Source organism: Aquila chrysaetos, chromosome 6, assembly GCF_900496995.4.
Source record: "Aquila chrysaetos chrysaetos chromosome 6, bAquChr1.4, whole genome shotgun sequence".
Lineage (NCBI taxonomy): Eukaryota > Metazoa > Chordata > Aves > Accipitriformes > Accipitridae > Aquila > Aquila chrysaetos.
Window position 1 is genome coordinate 47,676,156 of NC_044009.1, and position 22,105 is coordinate 47,698,260.

Genomic DNA, 22,105 nt, shown 5'->3' on the forward strand with positions numbered 1-22,105 from the left:
AAAAATTCCTATTTCCTATAACACCGGTTTTTACAGAGTATCTGAGGGCAGAATTTGTTCCTTGTTCTTCAGAGAAGAAATGAAAAATCTTTTCTCTTTTCCTGCCTGCCCTCCTTACTGTTTCACATTACAAATGGCTCCCAGGCAGGAACATGATTGTGGCATTCCTCAGCCGGTCTCTCTCTTCAGGGAAGAGAGGTCCATAGTTGTATTTTACCTATGTACAAGAACAGCATTTCAACAGATTCAAACCTCTGTATTATCTCACCTAGTTAAACATAGGTCTAGTTTGAAATGTTTCCATCAAAACCATATCTAGACTCCAGTTTCCCCTTTGCTGTGTGGGTTCAGCAGACTGGTATTTTTGATGGTAGTGGTTTGAATGAGTAAAGATATAGGAATCTTTCGGAAGAAAAATCTTTTCTTCACAAAACTGTTCTTATGTCAAGAGTCTGCATCCCACTTTATTAGCTCATCCTGTCACAGGATTAATGTTAGAGTATACAATAAAGACAAAGCAACGCGCAAGCTCTGCCAAGAAACTTAAAGTGTAGAGTAATGACATAAGAGCAAGACATCCTCTAAAAATATCATTGAGAATGAGTTATAATCTCCCTTTTATAGCTAAAACTTGGTCTTTTATGTTATATGCTTTTTTCAGCAATCCAAATGCAGAATGTGAATTTTAAAGCAGATTAATGAACCATTAAAAGGCTCTGCAAGAGTGTTCTTTCAAACAGCAATCAATAGCACTCTCTCTTGTTCCTTGTATATATAGTTTCTATGTTCTCAGAGATATTTATTCCATGAATTGATCACTGTTGCTGTGCTGGATAATATACACTTATGAGGAAATAGCTGAAGTCTTAGTTTTCAAGACAGTAACAAATTATTAGCTATAATGACAATTGCACCAAAGCAGTGACATGATAAACAGGTTTGTTTTGTTTTTCCTTTAAAGTGTTCATTTCCTTACCTCAACAGAGTATCTGCTCTGTGCGTTGCATTCATCTGACACAGTGAATTCAAAGGTCTGCATTTCTTCTGAATCAACTTTCCAGATAAGAAGGCCAGCAGGAGAGAGCCTGGCATCCTGTGGCCCAGCCTCTAAGATGAATAGCACAGCTGACCCTTCCGGATCCACAGCTACTAACTGGTAAACAAAATTCTCACCAATAAATGTCAGCGGCTGGCTGGAGGGGGCCTGGAACACAGGAGGCAGGTTGTCTAAACAGCAAAAATGAAACCACGATTACATTAATTCCAGTTTCGCCCGTGTAAAGATTCACAGGGTGGGTCTTTGTAGGAGTGCTCTCAAAAAAAAGGTACAGAACATACCCTGAGAGTGACAGAGGAAGCAATTTAGATGTTAGAGGCAGCAAATAGCTTTACCAAAAAGTACACCTTTTTCCTCCTATTTTTTTCGTGCCCCATACTGAACTTTTTTCCCACATTGACCTTTGATTACTTTGAATGTGTTATCTGATACATGGGAGGAGATCAGACACGACTTCTATAACCTCCCACTAGTCCCCCAATTCTTACTAAAACTTTAATTAATTCTATTTCTAATACTTACATATATATATATTTATTCTATCTACCCCTCTATCTATGTATCTATCTGTACATATAAGTAAACTGAATCTCAAAATTATGAATGACAGATGAATTGGGTGGGCAACTTGGGGTGGGGGGGCAGGGGGCGGGAATTGGGTAACTCTTCCGTTGAGTAGACTTTCCTGCCTTTACACATGAGTAGTAATTAAGCCTGAGCAGTTTGACTGAATTCAGTCGGACATTTCATCAGGATTAAAGGTCTTCTCAGTGCCAGCAGAGGTACATCAGTGATGCTGAGATTGTCTGTCGCCAGTGACAGTAGGTCATATCATGTCACCATTAGCATTGCTGTTTCTAGTGGTGGTGTTTACATTCAGTATTTCCTTAATGAAGATAAAAGCCTAACTGTAGAAGGCTATTTTACAGTAGAAGACAAACACTGCCTAACGATACTTACAATATAAACAGGTAAAGAGGACAAGGTGGAGAAAAGTATTACATTTTATAATTAGAAATCAAGGAAAAGTAAGATCGGATGAGTACCCTGAGGTGACAGCAGCTCTGTGCAGGGCCGAGAATTTCATCTCCATGTCCTAAGACTCCTCAGTCTCAAGCCATCTTTCCTCTTTAACCAGAAGTACAAATTGACATGTATTGATACTTAAAGGAGTCTTCTCACAATGTAATTTGACCACAGTTATATTTAACTTAAAGTACATTTCTAATACCGAGGATTAATTTCAAGTCATGCTCTAAAACTATGAACTATATATGTGTTCTCGTAAGGACTGCATGTGTCCTTGCGTTATGTTATGCCTGTGGGAAGTCATCATTAGGGGGTTTTTGTGGTGCATATCCTTTTATCAAGCTTTACTTTCCATAGCATGTCTCACATTATGCAATTATTTAAATGTGTCTCTCCACTCATTGCTGCTGTGCTATCAGAGCTTTCTAAACTGCTTGTCCAGCATATTGTCCTGGCATAACTGCTGAAATCTTCCATCTATTAATTTACCTTTTATTTCCCAAACACTTAAACCATGGAGCCCATAAAAGTTGTACCCAAAGTAATCAATGAAATATTGATGCTGGGTATGCATTTACAGATAAACACAAAGGTGTTAACTGGATGGAGGGTAACGAGAAGTTGTAGGCACAAAATAACATAACATCAGATATTCCGAAAGTAGTCTGTGAATAAGAGTGTTTCTAATTCCACAGAGACCTCCCTGCTATCCACTGAATATATAAATATATACACTCTGACTTACAGCAGAACTTTTAAAAAGGTTTTCACAATTTTGAAAACAAGTCTGACAAACCCTTTCTTTTCAATATTTTTAAATTTTTAAATTTTGAAATTATTGAAAAGTGAACCACGATCTGTTTCAGATTTCCCAAATCATTTCTAGCTTTATAAATTCCAAAACAAATGCAGTTTTTCCCTTTTTATATGTTTTCTGAATTTTAAAATCGATCTGCCTTGGTATTAGTAATGAGTCCATCTATATAGCAATCAGGATCAACTCGTCCCTAGAGATGCTACTGCTGCGGCCAACACAACAGAAGGACAGAAAGGAGGCAAGGTTTGTGAGTCACAGATAATATCTCTCATTAGACTAAACTATTCCTGGGGAAAAAAACACAGCTTTTAGGTGTACAAGCTCTCTTCAGGTCTGGCTTACCTGTAGATATTTTAACTACTCATCCAAGTCACATCCAATGGGATTTTTAGTTGGCCAACACTTGGGATGGGTTTGCCTACACCTTTTCCTGACAGGGAGTTTTAAATGCCAAAAGCTGGATTTTTTAGGACATAAACTGGACGTGTATGTTTTTAAATAGAGAAAATTCAAAGTGGCTATCCTGGAACAGGAATTAAAGAGACTCACGAACAACTCTCTCCCTTCCTATTGTGTTCTTGCTTCCAAAACTGATTTCAGACAGCTTATGACTTCTTGTGTTGCTGGCAACCGTTGGGTCCTTTCTGGTCCTTCTCAAGGGCCCTTCTGTCGCCTCTGAGAAGAGCGTGTCTGCTCACTGCTCTCCTCGGCAGTGTCTCCGCTGGAGCTATGGACTCCAGCCGCTGTGATAAAGCTCTCGCCGTTTCTGCTGCCGTACCTTGCACTCTCTAGGAGCCTCTGTCCCTGAGCATCCCCAGCTGTTCCCCAAGGACAAGAGCAATCTTCCTCTCCTACCAGAAGGGTCCTGCTGACCTAGTCACCCTAAAGGAATATAAAACTGCAAACAAACAGAGCAAACTGGTCCTGCCACTCACATACATACCTTTCTGTAATTTACTTGTGTTTACAGAACCTAAAAGTGCAGAGAAACTCTTTCTAGAACCAACACATGAATCTACATAAAAGCAGTAATATAATCTTTATATTGACCAGATGCAAATGTGCTCATGTAAGTGGGGAGATGCGCTGGGAGGATAATGCTGCTAGAAACATGGATTATCTGTAAAGCATGCGGTAAGTAATGGTTCTTATTTACACTGGGGATGCAGCCATGAAAAAGCTATGATAAAGTCGTTCAGGAGGTGCTTCAAAAGGCAGCCTTCTCCGTGACCGCTGCCGTGACGGACTGCAGAATGAGCCTTTAGGTTCTGTGGCAGTGAAGGTAATGAGTGGCTGATCCCTATCACTTAGACTCCCTGCCAAGCCAAGGTCTTCTGTGTGGCGTTTCATAGGATTTGGCTCAGGGAAAGGAAACAATTCTTCCAGATACCAAAAATATACACTAGTGTTTTAAAAACAGTATTTTCCCCAAATTGTTCCCTTAAAGATTTGTACCTGTGAGATGATGACAGAGGTATTTAGGGTCCATCACCTTTAGCTGACAGACTTAGGCACTGCATGGGGCACTGGCATATCAAAATTTCATTTTCAGGTGTTATTTTGGTTTTATTAATTTGAGATTTGTCAGGTTTTAGCCAGAACAAGATATGTGTCCAGATGCATAGTACATACAGTGGAGTACTGTCTGATTCTGGTCAGTCTGCATTTCTGGTGTACCCAATTATTCCCACTGCAAACTATCCATGCACACTATGCAGGATAGATTCCTGTTAGCCAAATGAGGGAATGATGTATTTCATAGACTGAATCATAAATTCTCAGATAAGTGCTTCTAAATCTTAGAAGAAAAACTGTCTTACTTTCATTAATAGACCAGGTGAACTTAGAAATGTCAGGTTCACAAAGAAGACAAGGACTGGTAGGGCTTGACTCTCCTTCACCATAGCAAAGTCCATCTATATTACAAGTATTTTCCTGCCAAAAAAAGGAAATAAAAATGGGTGGGAGGTGGAGGCAAGGAAAAAAGAAATAAGATAAGAAATTAGCAGTTAATAATTTCTGGAGATAAGCAGAAACTCACTTGTCTCTCGAAACAAAATAGTAGCAATTTAAATGCTGGCACTTTCTCCTGACAGGGAGAAAACAAGACATGTAAGATGTCCAGTTTCAGTTTGAGATCTTTGTAGCTTTGAAAGCTTTAGGTTAGGCAACATGTGATGTTGCTTGTCATAAATGAACACAACAGAATGTGATTTTTTTTTTTTTTTTCATTTCCACACTTATATAGTGTATGTGATCATTATTCCCAGCTGTGACTACTAATATGATGATTATTAGGTAACGCTTAAAAGTGAGCTCCATGAGACTAACAAAAACTGAGACCAGATAAGAGCTCTGTTTGAAATTTTGGAATCCTGTTCTGGTAACTTCATTATTTCTGGAGGTTCTTCATAAAAATCTGAAAAAGCAATGATATAAAAACAGAATAAAGAAGTGCATTAGATTTTAGCCTTCCATGAGATAGTTGTAAATGACAGCTAAACACCTTGATGGTGCTAGGTGAGGCAGAACATCGCGGCAGAAGTTCACGCGGTGCGCTGTGGGCACAGCAGCCTTGGAGGCTGAGCTGGTCCTCTCCTAGGTAGGGTGGCCACCAGGGCCAGGGAAGCTGAATTGGGTTGTCCGAGAAGCAAACACAGGGACCTAATTAACAGATGTAATTAAACATCTACGCCACGGGAAGGCTCTATGGCAGCGTTATGCCTTTTGCTTGTAGCCTGTGTTGGGGCACACCTGCAGATGGGACTTTATCTGACGTTGCAGATTCCTGGCAAAACACGGGGAGCTGTTGTGAACCCGGGGGATGTCACCGCTACAGTGGGACAGCAGGAGGGAGAAGCTACCAGGATGAAAGACATTTTTCCTTTTCCTTCCTTTGAATATGTACTGCTTTTCTGAGAGTGATGTGCGTCCTGTTACTCGCCTTGTGGTTTCTATCTATGGCTTTATTAGTTTCTCAGACTTCTTTTGCAAAGCGTATTAGTCAATATTTTAAATAATACCACTTTAAGAGTAATGAGTAAGGCAGAGAAACAAAAAAAGGCCTCTCATAATTGCCCTGACATGATAGAATGTGACAAAACTTCAACATTAAAATCTGGATGTTAATTAGATTTTATTACATTGTTGTTTTCAAGGGCTTGATGTTCTGATGAAAAAGATGCTTTTTTCTGATTTGATAGCGTGGTACGGAATAGGCTCCATAAAAGAAGAACACAGAATGTGAAATGGCCTGGTATAAAATGTCCCTTAATTGAAACACCTTTTCTGAAAGCAATTTAGGTATTACAAAGTAATGTTATAAGAGGGGTAATTAGAATGTGGTCTGATGCAATTGGAAGCCTAGTTCAAATAGTCCCTTGAAGCATCTTAGGATAGAAATTGTTATAATCCGTAGAGAACACCAGCATATTGAGAAAACATATATATTTCAAAAATATAAGAATAAGGAAAGCCTTTGACAAAAAAACCACCCTAGCTTTAATTGAAATGGTTCTGACACAATTATTTTAATCTGAAATTTAAGTGGTTTTGCCCTCATTTGGGCCTATAAAGTAATTTCTATTCACTGATTTATTTGAAAAAATGTGAACTTTCATTTTATTTTGGTAACTGGTATGTTCTTGCAATCAGTGCATTTTTGAAAACTATATTTTCCCATTAATGTTAATGAGCGAGGCAAATGAGTTAAGATATACCTGATTATTCTTCATTTTATAAAAATGCAGACCAGTGGTTTCCATTCATACTTGCCTCAGGGTAGGAAAGCAGGATCAGTGCATTCAAATATCCCACCCAACACCCTCCAAAAGTTTCTTTTGAAGCCCCACTGAAAACCAGAAAAGTTTTCTAATGCAGCTCTCTAGAAAATAAGAGCAGCGAAGCTCTTTTTGAAGGGATGGGGGATGTCACACTAATAAGTTCACAGGAAAACAGAGGGTTATAGTGCTCTCCAGGCAGTTCCTAGCATGTTGGCAATTTAAAACGTAGCACTAGACTTTTGATTATGGTTTTGAAACTGTCAAAGTACTGTATGTTTGTACTTAGCAGTGTTTAATGTAAGCAAGAATGTTTTATGTTCTCTCAAGGGTGTTTTCACATGACAAAAACTATATAACATGCATCTTAGTATACCTCTTGCTAAGGCAGAAAATGGGTATAGAAATGATATACCTTACAGTTACAGTGCCCTCGCCAAACAGGCTAGGAGAGGTAAAATAGCAGAGACACTTAGAAAGTGAAGTTAAGCTGCCTTTCAGAGGAGACTCCTCGGTCTTATTTACTTCCATTAACAGCTGCAAAGTATAAATATTGTCAACCATGGTCTTTCTGGAAGTGTCTGTCTGAGAAAGGACCATCATAAAGCATGCTTTATCAGGTATTCATACCCCACGTAAATGTGGAAAAAAAAAAAATCAGACAGGAGATTGTGAAAGAGAGAAAAGTGTTAGGCTATGCAGCTGACCTACGAAATAGATTTTCCTCTTCTAAAGCAGTTATTACACACAGTACATCAAAGGGAGGGAGAGGGCTAAGGAAGAGATGAACGATCCATATTAAACCTTTATGATCTTTAAATTACCTTTAATTTACAAAGTCCGGTTGGATAGAATTGGCAGGCCTGGCAGACCGCATCATACAGGGTCAGCACTCTGGAATTACTGTACTGGAAGCCATCGTTAGTGATCTAAATGATACAAAAATCATCCTTATAAGTAATAATGTTCCATATGGAGACTGTCTGCTCATTTTGGAGCATATACCATTGCCCCCTTGAACTGGGTGCTTGCCAGCAAGATAAATTAAACCACTTGTGAGTGGCTCTACTGCAAGCTAACAAATTACTTAATGCTCCAAACTGGAAACTAGTCATTAATAACCAAAAGATCTTTTGGCTTAGCTGGCATTCAACTTTTCTGATTGCTGTTAGGTTTCTCCTGAGAGTTTTTTTCAATACCCTTATGGAGACCGTACTCAAGTAAGTGCTACAAGGGGGTCTTTCAAGGAGTTGTGAAATTAAGATTTTTGGCTGAAATTCAGGACCACTTTCTCACTAATGGCAAATCAGTAAGTAAACTCCTTGGGGTAAAAAAAAAAAGAGAATGCATATTATATAGGTGATTAAATTAACCTTAAAAAAAAGTGCTAGAGTGGATAATACCAGAGAGCAACAGTTGCATTTCCATAGGAAGGTACATTAGACCAGTCACCTCCTGTCCCAGCTCACAGTTTCCCATACATGTAGGTAATTTAGAAAGCCTTAATTTAGCATGGCATTTTTCCTATATGAATGCTTATACAATAAGAAAGGGTTGAGTAAGTTTATATTTTAATTTTTCTACAATAAAAATGAAAAGATACCAGACTAGTGTGGAAAGGGGTAGCTTGTGAGAAAGCGTCGTGACACCTCTTGAGAGGTGTGAACGTTAAAGAGCACCCCAAAACACTGCCGAAAGCCATGCTGTAAACACTGAGGAACACCAGCAGGAAAGCAAAGCCCTTTCTATCAGGTATTTTTTAGGTTTTGGCTTCTCACAGTCAAACTAAAGCTCCTGTTTAGCAGATCTAACAAGGCCTTTGCTTTGGATTGGTCAGGTACCCCTCTGTTCTCTTGCTATAAAAACAATCCCCAAGCCCTCCTCCATCTCTCCTGTGACCCCAAAGCTAAAACATCCTCAGTCCCTTTACAAGGGACTTTTACGAGGTCAAGAGTATAAAGTATGTTAAATTGAACAAAGGTAACTGGAAGTACAGAGAGTAAAGATTAATAAGTTTCATAAAAACCACCAATTATCAGAAGTTCACTAAAAATGATCTGAAAGCTCATGGAACGTAATACAGTCGATAATCCCACAGTATTACATGTGATGGTTCTCAGCTCAAAATGAACTGCGAGCTAAGAGCATTTGTTTCTGCAGAAAGCAACACAAGGAGGTAAACAGGCCGTACTTATGGATATACACGATTTGAAATTGTGGAAGAGAGAAAACTTCTTTGGACTAATTTAAATTGGTCCAAAAATTCAGTAAAATTCATTGGTCCAGTAAAATTCCTTGGTGTAGCTTTAAGGAAAAATGTAATTTTTTCCTGGGCATCATATTCAGTTGAGATATTGGACTATTGTGTGTTATACTAAAGGTAAAAACCCTTTTAAAAGAAGTAAAGACCTTATCCTGCAGTCTGAGAAGAGAAAAAAATAAAACAGTCAACCCCCCTCAAGACCTGCTCTTCACTGAAAGACAGTGCTTATTGGCAGCAAGACTTCCATTAAGAATATATTATTCCTAATGCAATTTACATTTAATTTCATTTCATTCTTTTACCAGAGCGTCCAATGTTGTCTCAATACCGGTGCACTAATAATGGGTGAAGAAATGGGTAGACAGGGGAAAATATAAAAAGCTATAAAATTGCACTAATTGTTCTGTCTGAAGTGAGCATCGTGAGTGAAATGTAACTCTCGCCAATTTGATTTTTTGGGTTTTTAATCTGTATTTTTTTCTACATTCTATTATAAACATCCATTTTGGTGTCTTCTTAGAATTGGGTTGTTTTATAGCTATTTTAATTGCTTTTCCATTAGTCATCTTAGTGATGTGGAACAAATACTTCAACGAGACCTAAGCTGAGCAAACCTCTCTTCAAATTTGGTTGGCCCTTAAAAGGCAAAGACGTGCTTAGAGTTGTGCCTTGATTGCTTGAACATACACATCATCTGGAAAGAAAGAACCACTTCTGGATAAGCAGTCAGGACAATCAGGAAGTCTGTCACTTCTGCCTGAAGTATTTCATTCATCACAAAACAGTCTTGGCTATTTGTATCATTCATAAACCACATACAATTTGACTTGTACGAATGTTTGTAAATGAAAAAAGCAAGCTGTAAAAACTTGCTGAATTCAAATTCGGTTTCTGCCTCACTGACTTTTTAACAAATTTTTTTTTTCTGCTCTTGACAAATACAAGCAACAATAATGAATTGAGGATAAGTGAGAGACCTGCTTCCCAAATTAGATAAGTGCCTGCCAAGCTCTTTCACCTCTTCACCCGGGCATCTGTGCGGACAGCCCAAGTCATCTGCTGCCCAAGTAGGAGTTTGTATTTTGATATCTAAACTAATTATACCAAATGCTCTGAAACTAATTATACCAAATGCTTTGATGTAGCCCCATGTACTTTCCTACCTATGTTCGGCAGCATGTCATGGAAAGAATGAGTAAAATCTGAAATATGAATACAAGAGCAGATAAAATGAAAGAGCACTGGGAAGAGCTTGTCAAGCCCCCCATTCCCCTGATGTTGGTAGTAAAAAAAGCTTATGTGCAACTTTGCTGATTCCTCTGAAATTTGATTTGGGAGGGGGGAGAGATTCTGAAAATACTGAACAGTGATATTTCCAGAAAAAATTGTTTTGATTTTTGGCTCTGAAAAATCTTTTACCTACATTTTAAAAAGTATCTATTAACATAACCCAGAAGATCAATGTTGCAGTAAGTCTTATCAGGAATTTTCCGGAGCACAAATTTTTGAACATCTGTGGAATTAGTTTCAAATCATTTTTTATCTTGAAAAGCTCCGTTGTTTTGTTCTCTGTGCTGCCGTGTAAGGCCAGCTGCCTTTGAAACTGAGCACTGAGCTCTGCCTTCCCAATTCGTTCAGCAAAAAGATCCACAGGAGAACTAGGATTCGCATGTGGACTGAGATGATTTAATTGTGCATTTGCTGCATAGCCATCAACCGTTTTTTTTCTGCCGGGTTTGAAGGAGAGGGAAAGGGCAGAAAGCTTACAGGTGCAGAGGTTTTCTTGAACTTAAGTGCAAGGCAAAAGACATTCTATATCTGTTTTGAGGAGAAAAAATAAGAAAAATTATACAGACCTCCTCAGGGCTGAAAGGCAGCACTTGAAAGCAAACTGCATCATAATACACCTGAGCTGCGAGGAAGCTATCCTCGTTACACTGGAGAAACAGCCCTGTGCACGTGCAAAAATGTCAGCTGTCCTCTTGGGCCAGGAAAATCAAGGGTGTCTCTCTCTCAGATCCTTCCATCGTGAGGCGGCATTTCATCTCACAGCTGGCAGAGTTCAGTATCTCTTTTGAGAAGTTCTGGAGCCCTAAGCAGAGGAGCTGCTCTCCTGGTTCAGCCTCGGTGTCTGCCCACTCCGACAGCACCTTCTCCAGAAGGAAGGTCCAAGGTCCACCCCAGCAGCTGATGGTCAGGCTCTGCTCCCACAGAGATCTTACACTAACCTCTTAAAACACGAACCCCTACCTATTTAAAATAAATGACTGGACAGAAAATGTGCACTGCCAAACATCTCTCCCCTAAGCCACATGGCAGCACGTGTCCCCAGTCTGGGGTACAGACAGCTGTGGGGTGCAGGGCAAGGCAGTAACACGGCAGTGAAGTGAGTGTTTTACGCATTTCATTTTTACATGCTGCAATTTTCAAAGCACATCTGCAGTCTTCCTACAACGGCAATACATTTTTCTCAGCTATAGAGCCTTTAAATGATCTCAGTCTTATAAAAACCATCCAATCTGCAGAAAATAACCATCCAGGCTGAGAGCGAGACCAAGGGTAGCAGGCACAGGGTCAGTAAGGCACTGATTTCCTGGAAACATTTAGAAAGCAGGTATCATTTTGTGAGCAAAAGCGGCTAAAACCGCAGCAGAGAACCTGGCGTGAGCAGGTACTGCACACGCTTCTTCCTGCAGTCGTTCAAGACCAAGACCATGACATCCCTGCTCGCGCCGTGCCAGCTCTCACCCGCTGCCCAGGAGCCAGCCAGCGCTCGGCTCCTGCACTGAGCAAGCATAAGTCTTGCAACCAGGGCGTCAAAGCTGTCTTATACTTGCTGCCTAATCAGGAGTTTGAGCTGGGGTTGCCAGAAATGAAATACTAATGATTAACAATTGATTAGTACAACTGCATCAATCTCAGGTGATTACCTGGAGAAGTGATTGTAATTTGCACTTTCAGATTGCCTACAAAGGCACCTGTTGTTAACGTATATTGTTTTGGTTGGTGTTGGCTTTTTTTTTCCCTACGTGACATTAATGTGAGTATATCTATAAGCATTTTCATTTCTGAAGGGAAGCAAATTGTGCTTTGCATTTTAATTTACCATGACAACTCGTTTTCTCCTTCTAAATAATTTCTTAGAAACATAAGGAATTCCTACTTTCACTTGCCATCTTGCGAACGGCTCATCACCCGCCACAAAGTGCACAGCCTCTGTCTCTGTAATGTTCAGGAGAGGAATCTGGCAGTCAACAGCCTCAGAGCTGACAAAATCTGCTTTTGTGGTTTCTTGTTCTCTTGATATCCATTCGCCATTGAGATGCTGCAGTAAAACAGAAGGAGAGTGCAGAAACTGACGGTTCATATAAAGAAATTCCAGTTGTCAACATATGTTTGTATTTCTAATTAATAATATAAGGCATTTCCAGATTGTTTATTTAAAAGAAATGACGCTATTACTGTAGCCACAGTAAAGAGCAAGCCGTGCTCATCTAGGCATGCAAACGGTCTATTAATTTAGGAAGTGCTGTCGTCCGTGCTTAGGATGAGACAGGGTAACGTGGTGGACCAACTTTGTGTTTGCTCCTGAAGCTCAGCAGCCAGCTTGCTGCTCCTTGAAGGCAACGTCAGCTACTTACGTAGATCAGCTGCACAAGACATCACTGCTTGTAGGAGCCCTAAGCGGGCATGGTAGGCAAATCTCAGCTGTGCCTCATTATCATGTTAGCACTGAATGGGTATCAGGCTGAACATCTTTTATGAGATGAATCAAACACTTCATGTCTGAGTATGCTGATACACCAAATAAATCAGTCCTAGCATTGCCTGTGTATAGTTGGCTATAATAAAGTTGTAGTGTTAGCAGAAGAGAAGGGTTTAATACTCATTAAAACTTCTGATTTGCGCTTGAACTATGACTAAGAAAATTCAAATAAGAGCCTCTGTAACTATGTCGAGGAAACCTTATATTTAACCACAAAACTTAGCATTCAAATGTGTTTAGGAAAACAACCAAGCGTACCGATTCCAGATGCACAAAATGAGAAATAATATTGTGATTTCAGGCTTCACCGGACTACAGTGCAGCTGAACCAAACAAGAATTAAACAAAACCCCACAGAGAAAATTAGCAAGAATGCATAGCTGTGCATTTCCAAGGAACCAGTCCTGGAAAGGGCTGAGCCTTTTCAGCTCCCCTCACTCGTAGCAAACATATTGCCGATGGGTTTTGAAGGTACTTGTACCCCTCTGAGAGAGGCAGTGAGAGATGATGGCACTCGGCACAGCTCAGGGTAAAAGATTTGACTATAAACAGGTCAAAGACTGACTGTATCAGTAATACTTTACGAGCCCATGGGAAGGTGCTTACAATTAATCTGGTGACCTCGCAGTGCAGGTTGGGCGACTCTTTGAAGCCGAGGCCAAACACCCGGATCGTGGCGCAGTCAGAGGCACGGACGTCGCAGAGGCCCCCGTTCTCTAAGCCCGTGATTTCCAAAGCTTGCTCTGAAAGGGTGAGAAAGATATAAAGCTTTAGAGAGTAGCACTTACACGCTGTTCTGTTCTGGTTTCTCAGAGATTTTGTTGTTGTTGTTCCTGGTTGTTTTGGTTTAATTCTTTTCCTTGGGGTCTTCCTTGCCCCGCTGTGAATTTCTCTGGAAAAGAGGAGCGGCAGTTGTCAAAATGGGAAGCAGCAAACCTCCATTGAGTAATTGCCCTGTGCACCCAGTGCTGCAAGATGTATCAGTGAGTGTTATACGGCTCATGGAATCAATTAACTGAAGCTGCAGCTTCATGTTAAAAGGTGTCCGGTGGTAATACTTCTGTTGACCCACGTAACAGGATGGGAGCACAGCTGAGAGGACACGGTGTCATGCCATAGCACAGAGAAGCATGAGAATGAGACATGGAAATATCTGAAGATGACCATGGCACCAGGCTCCTCATAATGTCAAACAAGACCGCAAAAGACAGTCCTTTGTCTTCAAAAGCTTTGGATGCAATAAAAGTAATGATCCTCAAAGGAATGCTTGCTTGTGAGGGTTAAGTCATTAACGGGTGGCACTCAGCTCTGCACAGCATCAGCACAAATGTCATGCACCAGCTAAGTTTCACTTAAATCCTATTTTGAGGCCTTAAGTAGGGCTTAAATGATGTACAGCCGGTGCTGTCCCCCTTACAAGGTTGAATTTCACCCATTACTGTTTTTAAAATGTTTTATGATTCTCGGTTAAAGTTTCCTTTGTGTTCTGTTGTACTTAAGGTATTCACCATTTAAAATTGCCCATTGCTTTCATATTGGGTTTATTTTTACACAGTAAAAATGCAAGTTCATTGGATGGCAAAGTTCACATCTTTACTTTAGAAAAAAAATATAATTGGGCAGATATTTGCATTGGCACTCGAATAGCACAACACTCAGAAGGTCTCTAATACCCTAATATGTCTATAGCAGCAGTCAGTCAGGATCATGGTTTCATATTTTTATTGATAATATTTGTAGTTCTAATGGTCAGGAGAAGCCACTATGATGACAAATGACACAAAGCAGAAAATTTGCTTCTTGTTTCCTGAACACCACTTAGTAGCAGAGCCATGACTGGGAGCCCTCGGAGGCACGTCATGAACCAGCACAGTGCAAGCAGTTTTCCCTGTTACATGGTGGGGAGAGGCTGCTTAGCTTTTTCGCTTCCCTGCCCCATCGCCACTGCTCTGGCAAAGCAATATTGCCCATCAATTTTCTCTGAGCTGTAGCTTATCTAAAACAGAAGCTCTGTGTCGCCTAATATTTTAATGGTAGATTGGTTCAGCTCTGATTCAAGAGGCAAAATGCCCTGAGCTGAGTTGATAACCCTCCCCAGTACCTCGCTGTTCCTTTAGGGCTCTGCCGTTTAAGCTGTGACTAGGATGAATACAGTTTAAACTCTGTGATCCCACCAGATTGCAGCCTGTAACAACATAGCTGCATGACTCTCATTTTTCCAGGGAAAGGCAGGAAAGCAACATAAATGTGAAAAATAGTGAAAAGACTTTTTCTGTGCTTCTGAAATGCTTTTAACTTTTCTTTCTTTTATTTTTTTTTTATTGATTTTATTGCAGCAGTATTAGCAGCACTGTTGGACACTTTGCAATATTTACAAGAAGAGAAATGGTTTGCAGCTTGTCAGCATTCATCAGTTAGTTGTGGATTCCTGTAATGTACAAAACTATTAGTCAGATGTAGTGAATGGTTTTGATAAATTGCCTTCTTCTGTGGTTAGTGCATAAAGATTAAAAAAAAAAAAAAAAGAAAAAGGCTTCATTATGTTTTTCATGAGATTTTAATAGTTAGCCCCACTAGTACTGAGGTAGCTCAGATTGCATTAACATTTTCATTATCATTGCAGATTTTCAGGCTTCTGTGGGTGAAGTAAAATCTCATAGCCTGGGACGGAGCGAGGCACAGGAGTGTGCTCCTGCAGCCGGTCCTCTTCCAGGAAGGCACTCTCAGGTTGGTTGCTTGTTGATGAGCCCCGTGTGCTTTTCTGAGGGTTCCCTTACGTCTTTATGAGCATCCTGACACTACCGCAACACCATCGTGTCAGGGCCACGGCAAGATTATCCAGCCTCGATGCTTTTTGAAATGACCTACAGTATCAGCGTGGCATTTCATATTTATTTCTCTCAAACCATTCTGTACACACATTTGGACACATCTTTAGATTGATCTAAATCTGGAGGAAATATGTCACCCTATATGCTTTGGATATCTTCTCTCAAGATTTGTCATGTTGTGGGTTAATCACGATGAAAATGAGATTTCTTTTTCTGGTGAAAGGGGTGAAACGTTCATGGAAGAAAAATGTGCCTTTTGTTTTCTGTAGTTTGATGAAGGTGGGAAGAAGCAGAGGACTGAGCTATTGTTTGAGTGGGCTTTTTTCTGTTACCTCAGCCAGATGTGTCAAGCCATCAGCTGGGACCACTCTAAAAGGAGGAATACACAGCATGGTTGTGTGGGAGACCATATTTAATTTAATGCTCTATTCCTTTATTTCTGGCCAGCTGAAATGTGGTACTGAGGAGGTGGTGGAGTCCCCATGCAGATTTTTACCAAGGCCTTTCGCAGGGGGTGTTGAGAGGAGAGGAAGAAGAGGGAGAAAGTCTGATGGAAAATGAAAGTAATTATAACGACTCTTTTTTAAACAAATGGATACAAGGGTTCAGACCTTAGACCTCAGCATAGGCAGTATATCACTTTTGAAAATGGTCATTATTTTTATCTAACCGGTTCTTAAAATATCACATTTAAGGCGCATAGGAATATTAAGCTTTTTTTTTTTTTTTTTTAATGTGGTTTTCTGTCTGTCTTTCCCTCTGCCTTCTAATTTTGTCACATATTAGCCAGTGTCATCCAACATGGAAGGTGAAATCTCACTGACATTCACTTTGGAAAAATCTCATGACAGTCGATAGCTGGGTACTCACCCAAACAAATCTTGCTTTTGCTGGGGGAAACACAATCAAGATTCAGCTGTTGTTTGTCGCTCCCCATGTTAGTAGATGGGTAATTAATAAGCCTGTGCATAAGCTCGTGGGCCAGAGAGATGGAGATGTGAGAACGAGTTTTTTGGAGAGCCTGAAAAACCTTAGCAAAAGAGCTGCAAGTAGTTCAGCAGAAGACTGGAGGGGAGAAAGGGAGGAGCAAAGGGAAGAGCTGGGAAATATCAGAAAGGTGAGTGAGGGCAAAAGTGCAGCTATCCAGAGAGAGTGGATGTTGTGGAGCCCTGGGATGGATGTCTGAAGTCTGTGGAGGAGCAAGTTAGAGGCAGGAGAGAAATCTGCGGGAAATCAGGCAGCACATGGAACAAGCTTGTGAAAGGTATGATTTGTTCAAACATTAACGATTTATGTTTAGGAGTGTGAATGCCAAAACGTAACAAAATCCGGGACACAACATCTTCCTTCTTCTCTCTGTACGGCCTAGAAGCCAAAGATGTACTTTGACTTTTACTGGTAGACTAAAAACTGAAGCTCAGGGTAGCACCTGCAGCTCAGATGGGTGGCAGGGTGCACTCATCTTACAGAGGAGGATTTAAGGAGCTGTGTGTTCATATCTGCTGGCTCAGACATGGGCATCCCGATGCATTCCTAATGCCTGGTCTGCACACACACCAAGTAACAACATCCAAAATGCATCTAACCTGGTAGAGCATCGCATTGGGACACTGATGAACAGCAGGAGATGTTGGGGAAAAAAGCAAAAAAATCTCGGGTTTTTATGAAACTCTCTTGGAATAAAAAGGAGAGAGGACTCTGGAGTTGAAGGTGGAAATCTAAAAGACCTCTAGACCTCAGGCGATTAGACAGAAGTAAGGGATCCGTCCTGTTTGGTTTGCAGTGCTTGTGTTGTGCCTCCCTTGAGAGACAGGGACCCTCCCAGTCCCTCTGCTTTACCCCAGTAGGAATTTGCAGGAAAGAATAGTAAGTTCAGGGCTGCTGGCAGTGAGGTTTCTTTCTGTAAGTATTTACATGAATCAAACCTGACAAGGAGCACAGGCTACATAATAGGCTTTAAAAACCCCTGCATAAATATAGATATTTGTTGTAGAGTATTATGTAAATAATAAGTATGCACAGATGTAGAAGTAAAACGGAGACAGTTGACACAAAATCAAGAATCTTGCAAAACTACACTTATTGAAGTCTTCATGACGGATAGATATGGTTCATGTTGGGTTTCCACTTTTGATTAGGAAAGTATCTTAGCACAAGCAAACATTCTTCTGCAGTGCTTGAAAGCTACACATGCAACTTTGGGCTGGAGCAGCAGACCTGAAATTAAAACTGCAAGAATTTTGTTCAAATAAAGCGAAGGAAATGGACTGCCCTGCTTTTCTTGATCAGGATGATAAATAAGCAACCTAAGTCACGAAAAGCAAATCAAGAACCAGGTCATAACTGCTGGGTATGGTCACAGCTTTGCTGAAGTGCAAAAGAAAATTGCCCATATTGTCCAGTTGCCCTGTCCTTGAAATCATATAGCTGGTTGAGCAAGCTGTTGTGCCAGAGCTTTCTGGCACGGTTGTGGACATCCAGCTATTGCAGCTATGAGGGTTCTGGATCAGAGCAGACTGATGCTTGGTTATCTCACAGCTTGGACAGAGCAAGTCTGAATCTGCCTCCATTCAAATACATGCACAAATACTGTATTTCTTTCTTTTGTGTGTAGGGTTATTGCAGCAATCATATACACAATTATTGAATGTGTTATTCTGGAACTTACGCGATCCGTAACTCAAAGCTCATTTCTAAATCCTCCCTAAGAAAAAGCATTAGCAGCCATATGCTGTTTGCCAGGAGTTCTGAACATCAGTGACCTCCCTGGCTTCTAAATGAAGACTGTGTGCATCCCTGCTTCCAAAACCAGTTCTCAAAGAAACAGAGTTTGTCATAGAACCAAACTATAGACTTGTCCTGGTTTTGGCTGGGATTGGGTTAATTGTCTTCATAGTAGCTAGCATGGGGCTATGTTTTGGATTTGTGCTAGAAACAGTGTTGGTAATTCAGGGATGTTTTCGTTACTGCTGAGCAGTGCTTACCCAGAGCCAAGGGCTTTTCTGCTTCTCCCCCCACCCCACCAGCGAGGAGCCAGGGGGGGCACAAGGAGTTGGGAGGGGACACAGCCAGGACAGCTGACCCCAACTGACCCAAGGGATATCCCAGACCATAGGACGTCATGCTCAGCACATAAAGCTGGGGGAAAAAGGAGGAAGGGGGGACATTGGGACCGATGGCGTTTGTCTTCCCAAGTCACCGTCAGGTGTGATGGAGCCCTGCTGTCCTGGAGATGGCTGAACACCTGCCTGCCCGTGGGAAGCGCTGAATGAATTCCTCGGTTTGCTTTGCTTGCGCGCTCGGCTTTTGCTTAACCTATTAAACTGTCTTTATCTCAACCCACGTGTTTTCTCACTTTTAATCTTCCAATTCTCTCCCCCATCCCACCACGGGGTGGTGCTTGGTTGCCGGCTGGGGCTAAACCACGACAAGACCTATGATCTTTAGTTGACATGGAGTGAATCTGGTTTTGTGCTTTGAGGGTCTCTGGTACCCAGTATGGATTGCAGAAGTGAGCCCTGGGAGAGTATGGGAAAAGCATTTTGCAAGTACTCACTGCATGTGAGAAATGGACTGGCTCAATTTCACACTGAAAGGATCCATGTGCTGCAACAATATGGTAAATTATTTTTGCTTTAGAAATCTCACTATGACATTTTATGTTTATTTTATCCTTCTATTTTTAAACGGCTTGCTAGCAATTTACTTTAGCAATAGAAAGGAAGAGGAGTGTGCTATTAACTATAGAATATTGCCTTGATAGTTGGTAACATGTAAGATCTGGTTGCACATTCATGGCTTTTACTGGCATACCGAAGCACGTCTTAGTTTCAGTGCCTCGAAGGTGCTTCAGGGCAGAACCCCTGGCAGCATCTCGTGGCTCCCCACAAATGACTGCAGTGATGCCACTCCAAGGGATTTGGGCATGAGGGTGCTCGTGGGTGTCTTCATGGTCCTTATGTCCATGCTAGTATCCAACTGGTTGTTTTTAGTAATTTTCCCATCTTTACAGTTACTGAATTAGAATAAGATCTGGTTATTACACTTGGGTTTTTATTCACAATTGGTTGAACATTCTGTACTGGTGGATTGTGGGTTCTTTATACAACATAAAGCATGATATAAAGGCATTACAGGTTTGCTCTGAATTTTTGGCTTTGGTCAGTGTAAATCAGCGCTTTTAATGTTTTAATTCTATAGCTCATAAACTGTCATGAATTTGTTATTTGTCATGTGTGCATGTGTGTGAGTATTTGGGGAAGGAGGTTGTTCAGGGCTTTTTGTTTTCTATTGGATTTAACAAGATTTAAGGATGAAATTTCCTGTGCTGCCTGCAAACAGCCTGATGTAAAGAAGTTATAGGTATGTATCTGGAGTGTCTGGCTTTGGTCAGTTTAAATCAGACATATAATTTTGTAAACTTTTCTAGCATTTAATTCTATATATACTTCAGAAAATCATTTTGTTTAGCTACATATTTCACTGAACTGCTTTCACTGCTTTGCATTAAAGCAAATAAACTAATCACTAGAAAAGACTAATCTCCCTGATCTGATTTGCAGGGAATAGTATGGATCACCAAGCATGCAACCTTCCATGTCCCTTATCATGAGGATTTGATATCCTTTTAAAATTCGGTTTCTATTGACTTTGTTACTATCAAGCTAATAGTCCTCTTCCCGCTCAGCCAGGTCTGTGCTTTGAATGGAAGGAACTGGGAGTTAAAACAGTAGATTAAGCTGGTATTGATGTTTGACTTTTCAGATGCTTGTTTATTGCAACTGCACCATCAAAAAGTAAACTAAAATTGCTATGAAAAGAAGAAAAGCTTCAAAACTAGCATGAAGATTGTCAGTCCCTGAGAATTACCCACAAATATGTTTTATGTGACTGGGAAAAATCTGTCGCCATCAATATAGAGTACATAGGTGTCAGTCGGGATGCATCAATGGTAGGTTAGGTTCACAATTTTTTTTTTCCTTTTGATTCTTAACTATGTTTCCTTTGTAAATTTTGTAACTCTTACTAACATTTTTGTGGCTGGAGGTGTTCATTTGTTCATGATATTTTCAAAAGCAAGTAAGTCCTATGTTCAAAAATTTATCTTTTGACGAGTAATCTCAAAGCCTTGATATTTACTCATTATGCCTACTCATTATGACTTTTGTAATTATGACCACTAATGCCACCTTTCTTTTTAGCCTGAAAAGAATATATTGGTGTAAATTTTTATGGCCCAGATCTGTAGAAACTGTAAAATAATTTTATTCGTATAATATGCCATTATTATTAGGATTCAGAGCTTACTCGTGAGGACCACTCCTCTGTAGATGTCTGGGAGAAAGAAACAGTGTGTTTTGTAAATAAACATTTAAAAGATTTTTTTTTTCCCCAGTTTGCATTTGGTATTAAATCATAAATTGGTTTAACTAGGAAAAAGCTGAATAACTGAAACCAATAATATCTTGAATTGCGTAATTTGTATTTTCATATTTATTCTTTATCTATTTTCCAATATTATCCAGTAAGCTGAGGAAAAATTTGATACTAAGTGGAGATAACAGGTCTCAAAAGAAAGGTTTTCATTTTCAAGTTATTTAGAACCTCTTTTACAAAGTATTGATATCTTAGTGAAACTTCTTTAATGTCAGCTTGAAGGAAATAAGAATATATTCTTAATATCTTTAAGCTCTATGTAAAGAACGTAATCCCAGTGGAAAGAAAGCAGCATATTAAAGTGTGTTTTATGTCGCAACAGTATATAGAGATCTGCACGAAGTGTTCCCTGCTTTACAGAAATTATGACTGAAGAAAAATGTATTTGATAGAAACAGTTGCGTTAGCTTCTAAACGATAATACAATAACACTGCCTCACTTACTGTCCATCTGTTGTCAAGTGAATAAGTACATACTAGAGGGAAAGTGGGGGGCATAGGCATAGGAAATTTTCGAACCTCCCTCAGTTGGCTAGATAGGAAAACTCAACACTGTGGAATGAAAAAGGCAATAATTAATATGAGAAAAAAGGAAAAGAGCATTTGTAAAAAGAGACCTAATTTTTTCTTGATAATATAAACTTAATCGAAGTAATAGTGTCTATGACTTTGTTAATGCTATGTCCACCAAAGTCAGTGGAATTATTATAATGAAGAGGAGAATTAAGCCCAATGACTCACTATTTGAAAAGAAAAAAGCCTTTTAAAGAATAATGCCATTTAATAATTTCTTTTTTTTTTTATATTAATAGCACTCTGTTTTGGCCAGAAAAATTTAAGAGTAGTAAGTATGGTGTTTGCTGTTCTCACAAGCATGTTTGACTCTTATTTTGAAATCCAATTTTGAAAATTTGATACAATTAATTGTTAAAGTCTATTGCACCCTCACTACCATATAAACTGTTTTGCCATATTAGCAAAAAGCTTGGCTGTGGTTTTTCTTTGTTTACTAATCTAAACAAATTTGAAAATCTGATCAATTCCTGAGGAGAGGATGGGACAGAAATTCCACAATTTCAGGTAACTCTTTTTCTGAGGCCCTTATGGTGATATAAAATGTAATTCTC

The 22,105-nt window shown here is 39.9% G+C and overlaps 1 protein-coding gene and 1 long non-coding RNA gene across 2 annotated transcripts in view; one reads left to right on the forward strand and one right to left on the reverse strand.

Moving 5' to 3' along the window:
• The window catches only part of LOC115343179 (von Willebrand factor D and EGF domain-containing protein-like), a 190,295-nt gene that overhangs the window by 75,252 nt on the left and 92,938 nt on the right, over positions 1 to 22,105 (reverse strand). Inside the window, exons 12-16 of the mRNA XM_030018811.1 lie at positions 13,318 to 13,454; positions 12,109 to 12,270; positions 7,507 to 7,611; positions 4,724 to 4,838; positions 977 to 1,227 (exon numbers count right to left, since the gene is read on the reverse strand). Of these exons, the coding sequence (XP_029874671.1) occupies positions 977 to 1,227; positions 4,724 to 4,838; positions 7,507 to 7,611; positions 12,109 to 12,270; positions 13,318 to 13,454 (770 nt within the window). The remainder of the gene's footprint in view (positions 1 to 976; positions 1,228 to 4,723; positions 4,839 to 7,506; positions 7,612 to 12,108; positions 12,271 to 13,317; positions 13,455 to 22,105) is intronic.
• On the forward strand, positions 15,340 to 21,804 carry LOC115343182. The gene is made up of 3 exons (XR_003924020.1): positions 15,340 to 15,438; positions 20,307 to 20,493; positions 21,791 to 21,804. It is a non-coding gene; the product is annotated as an uncharacterized LOC115343182 (long non-coding RNA).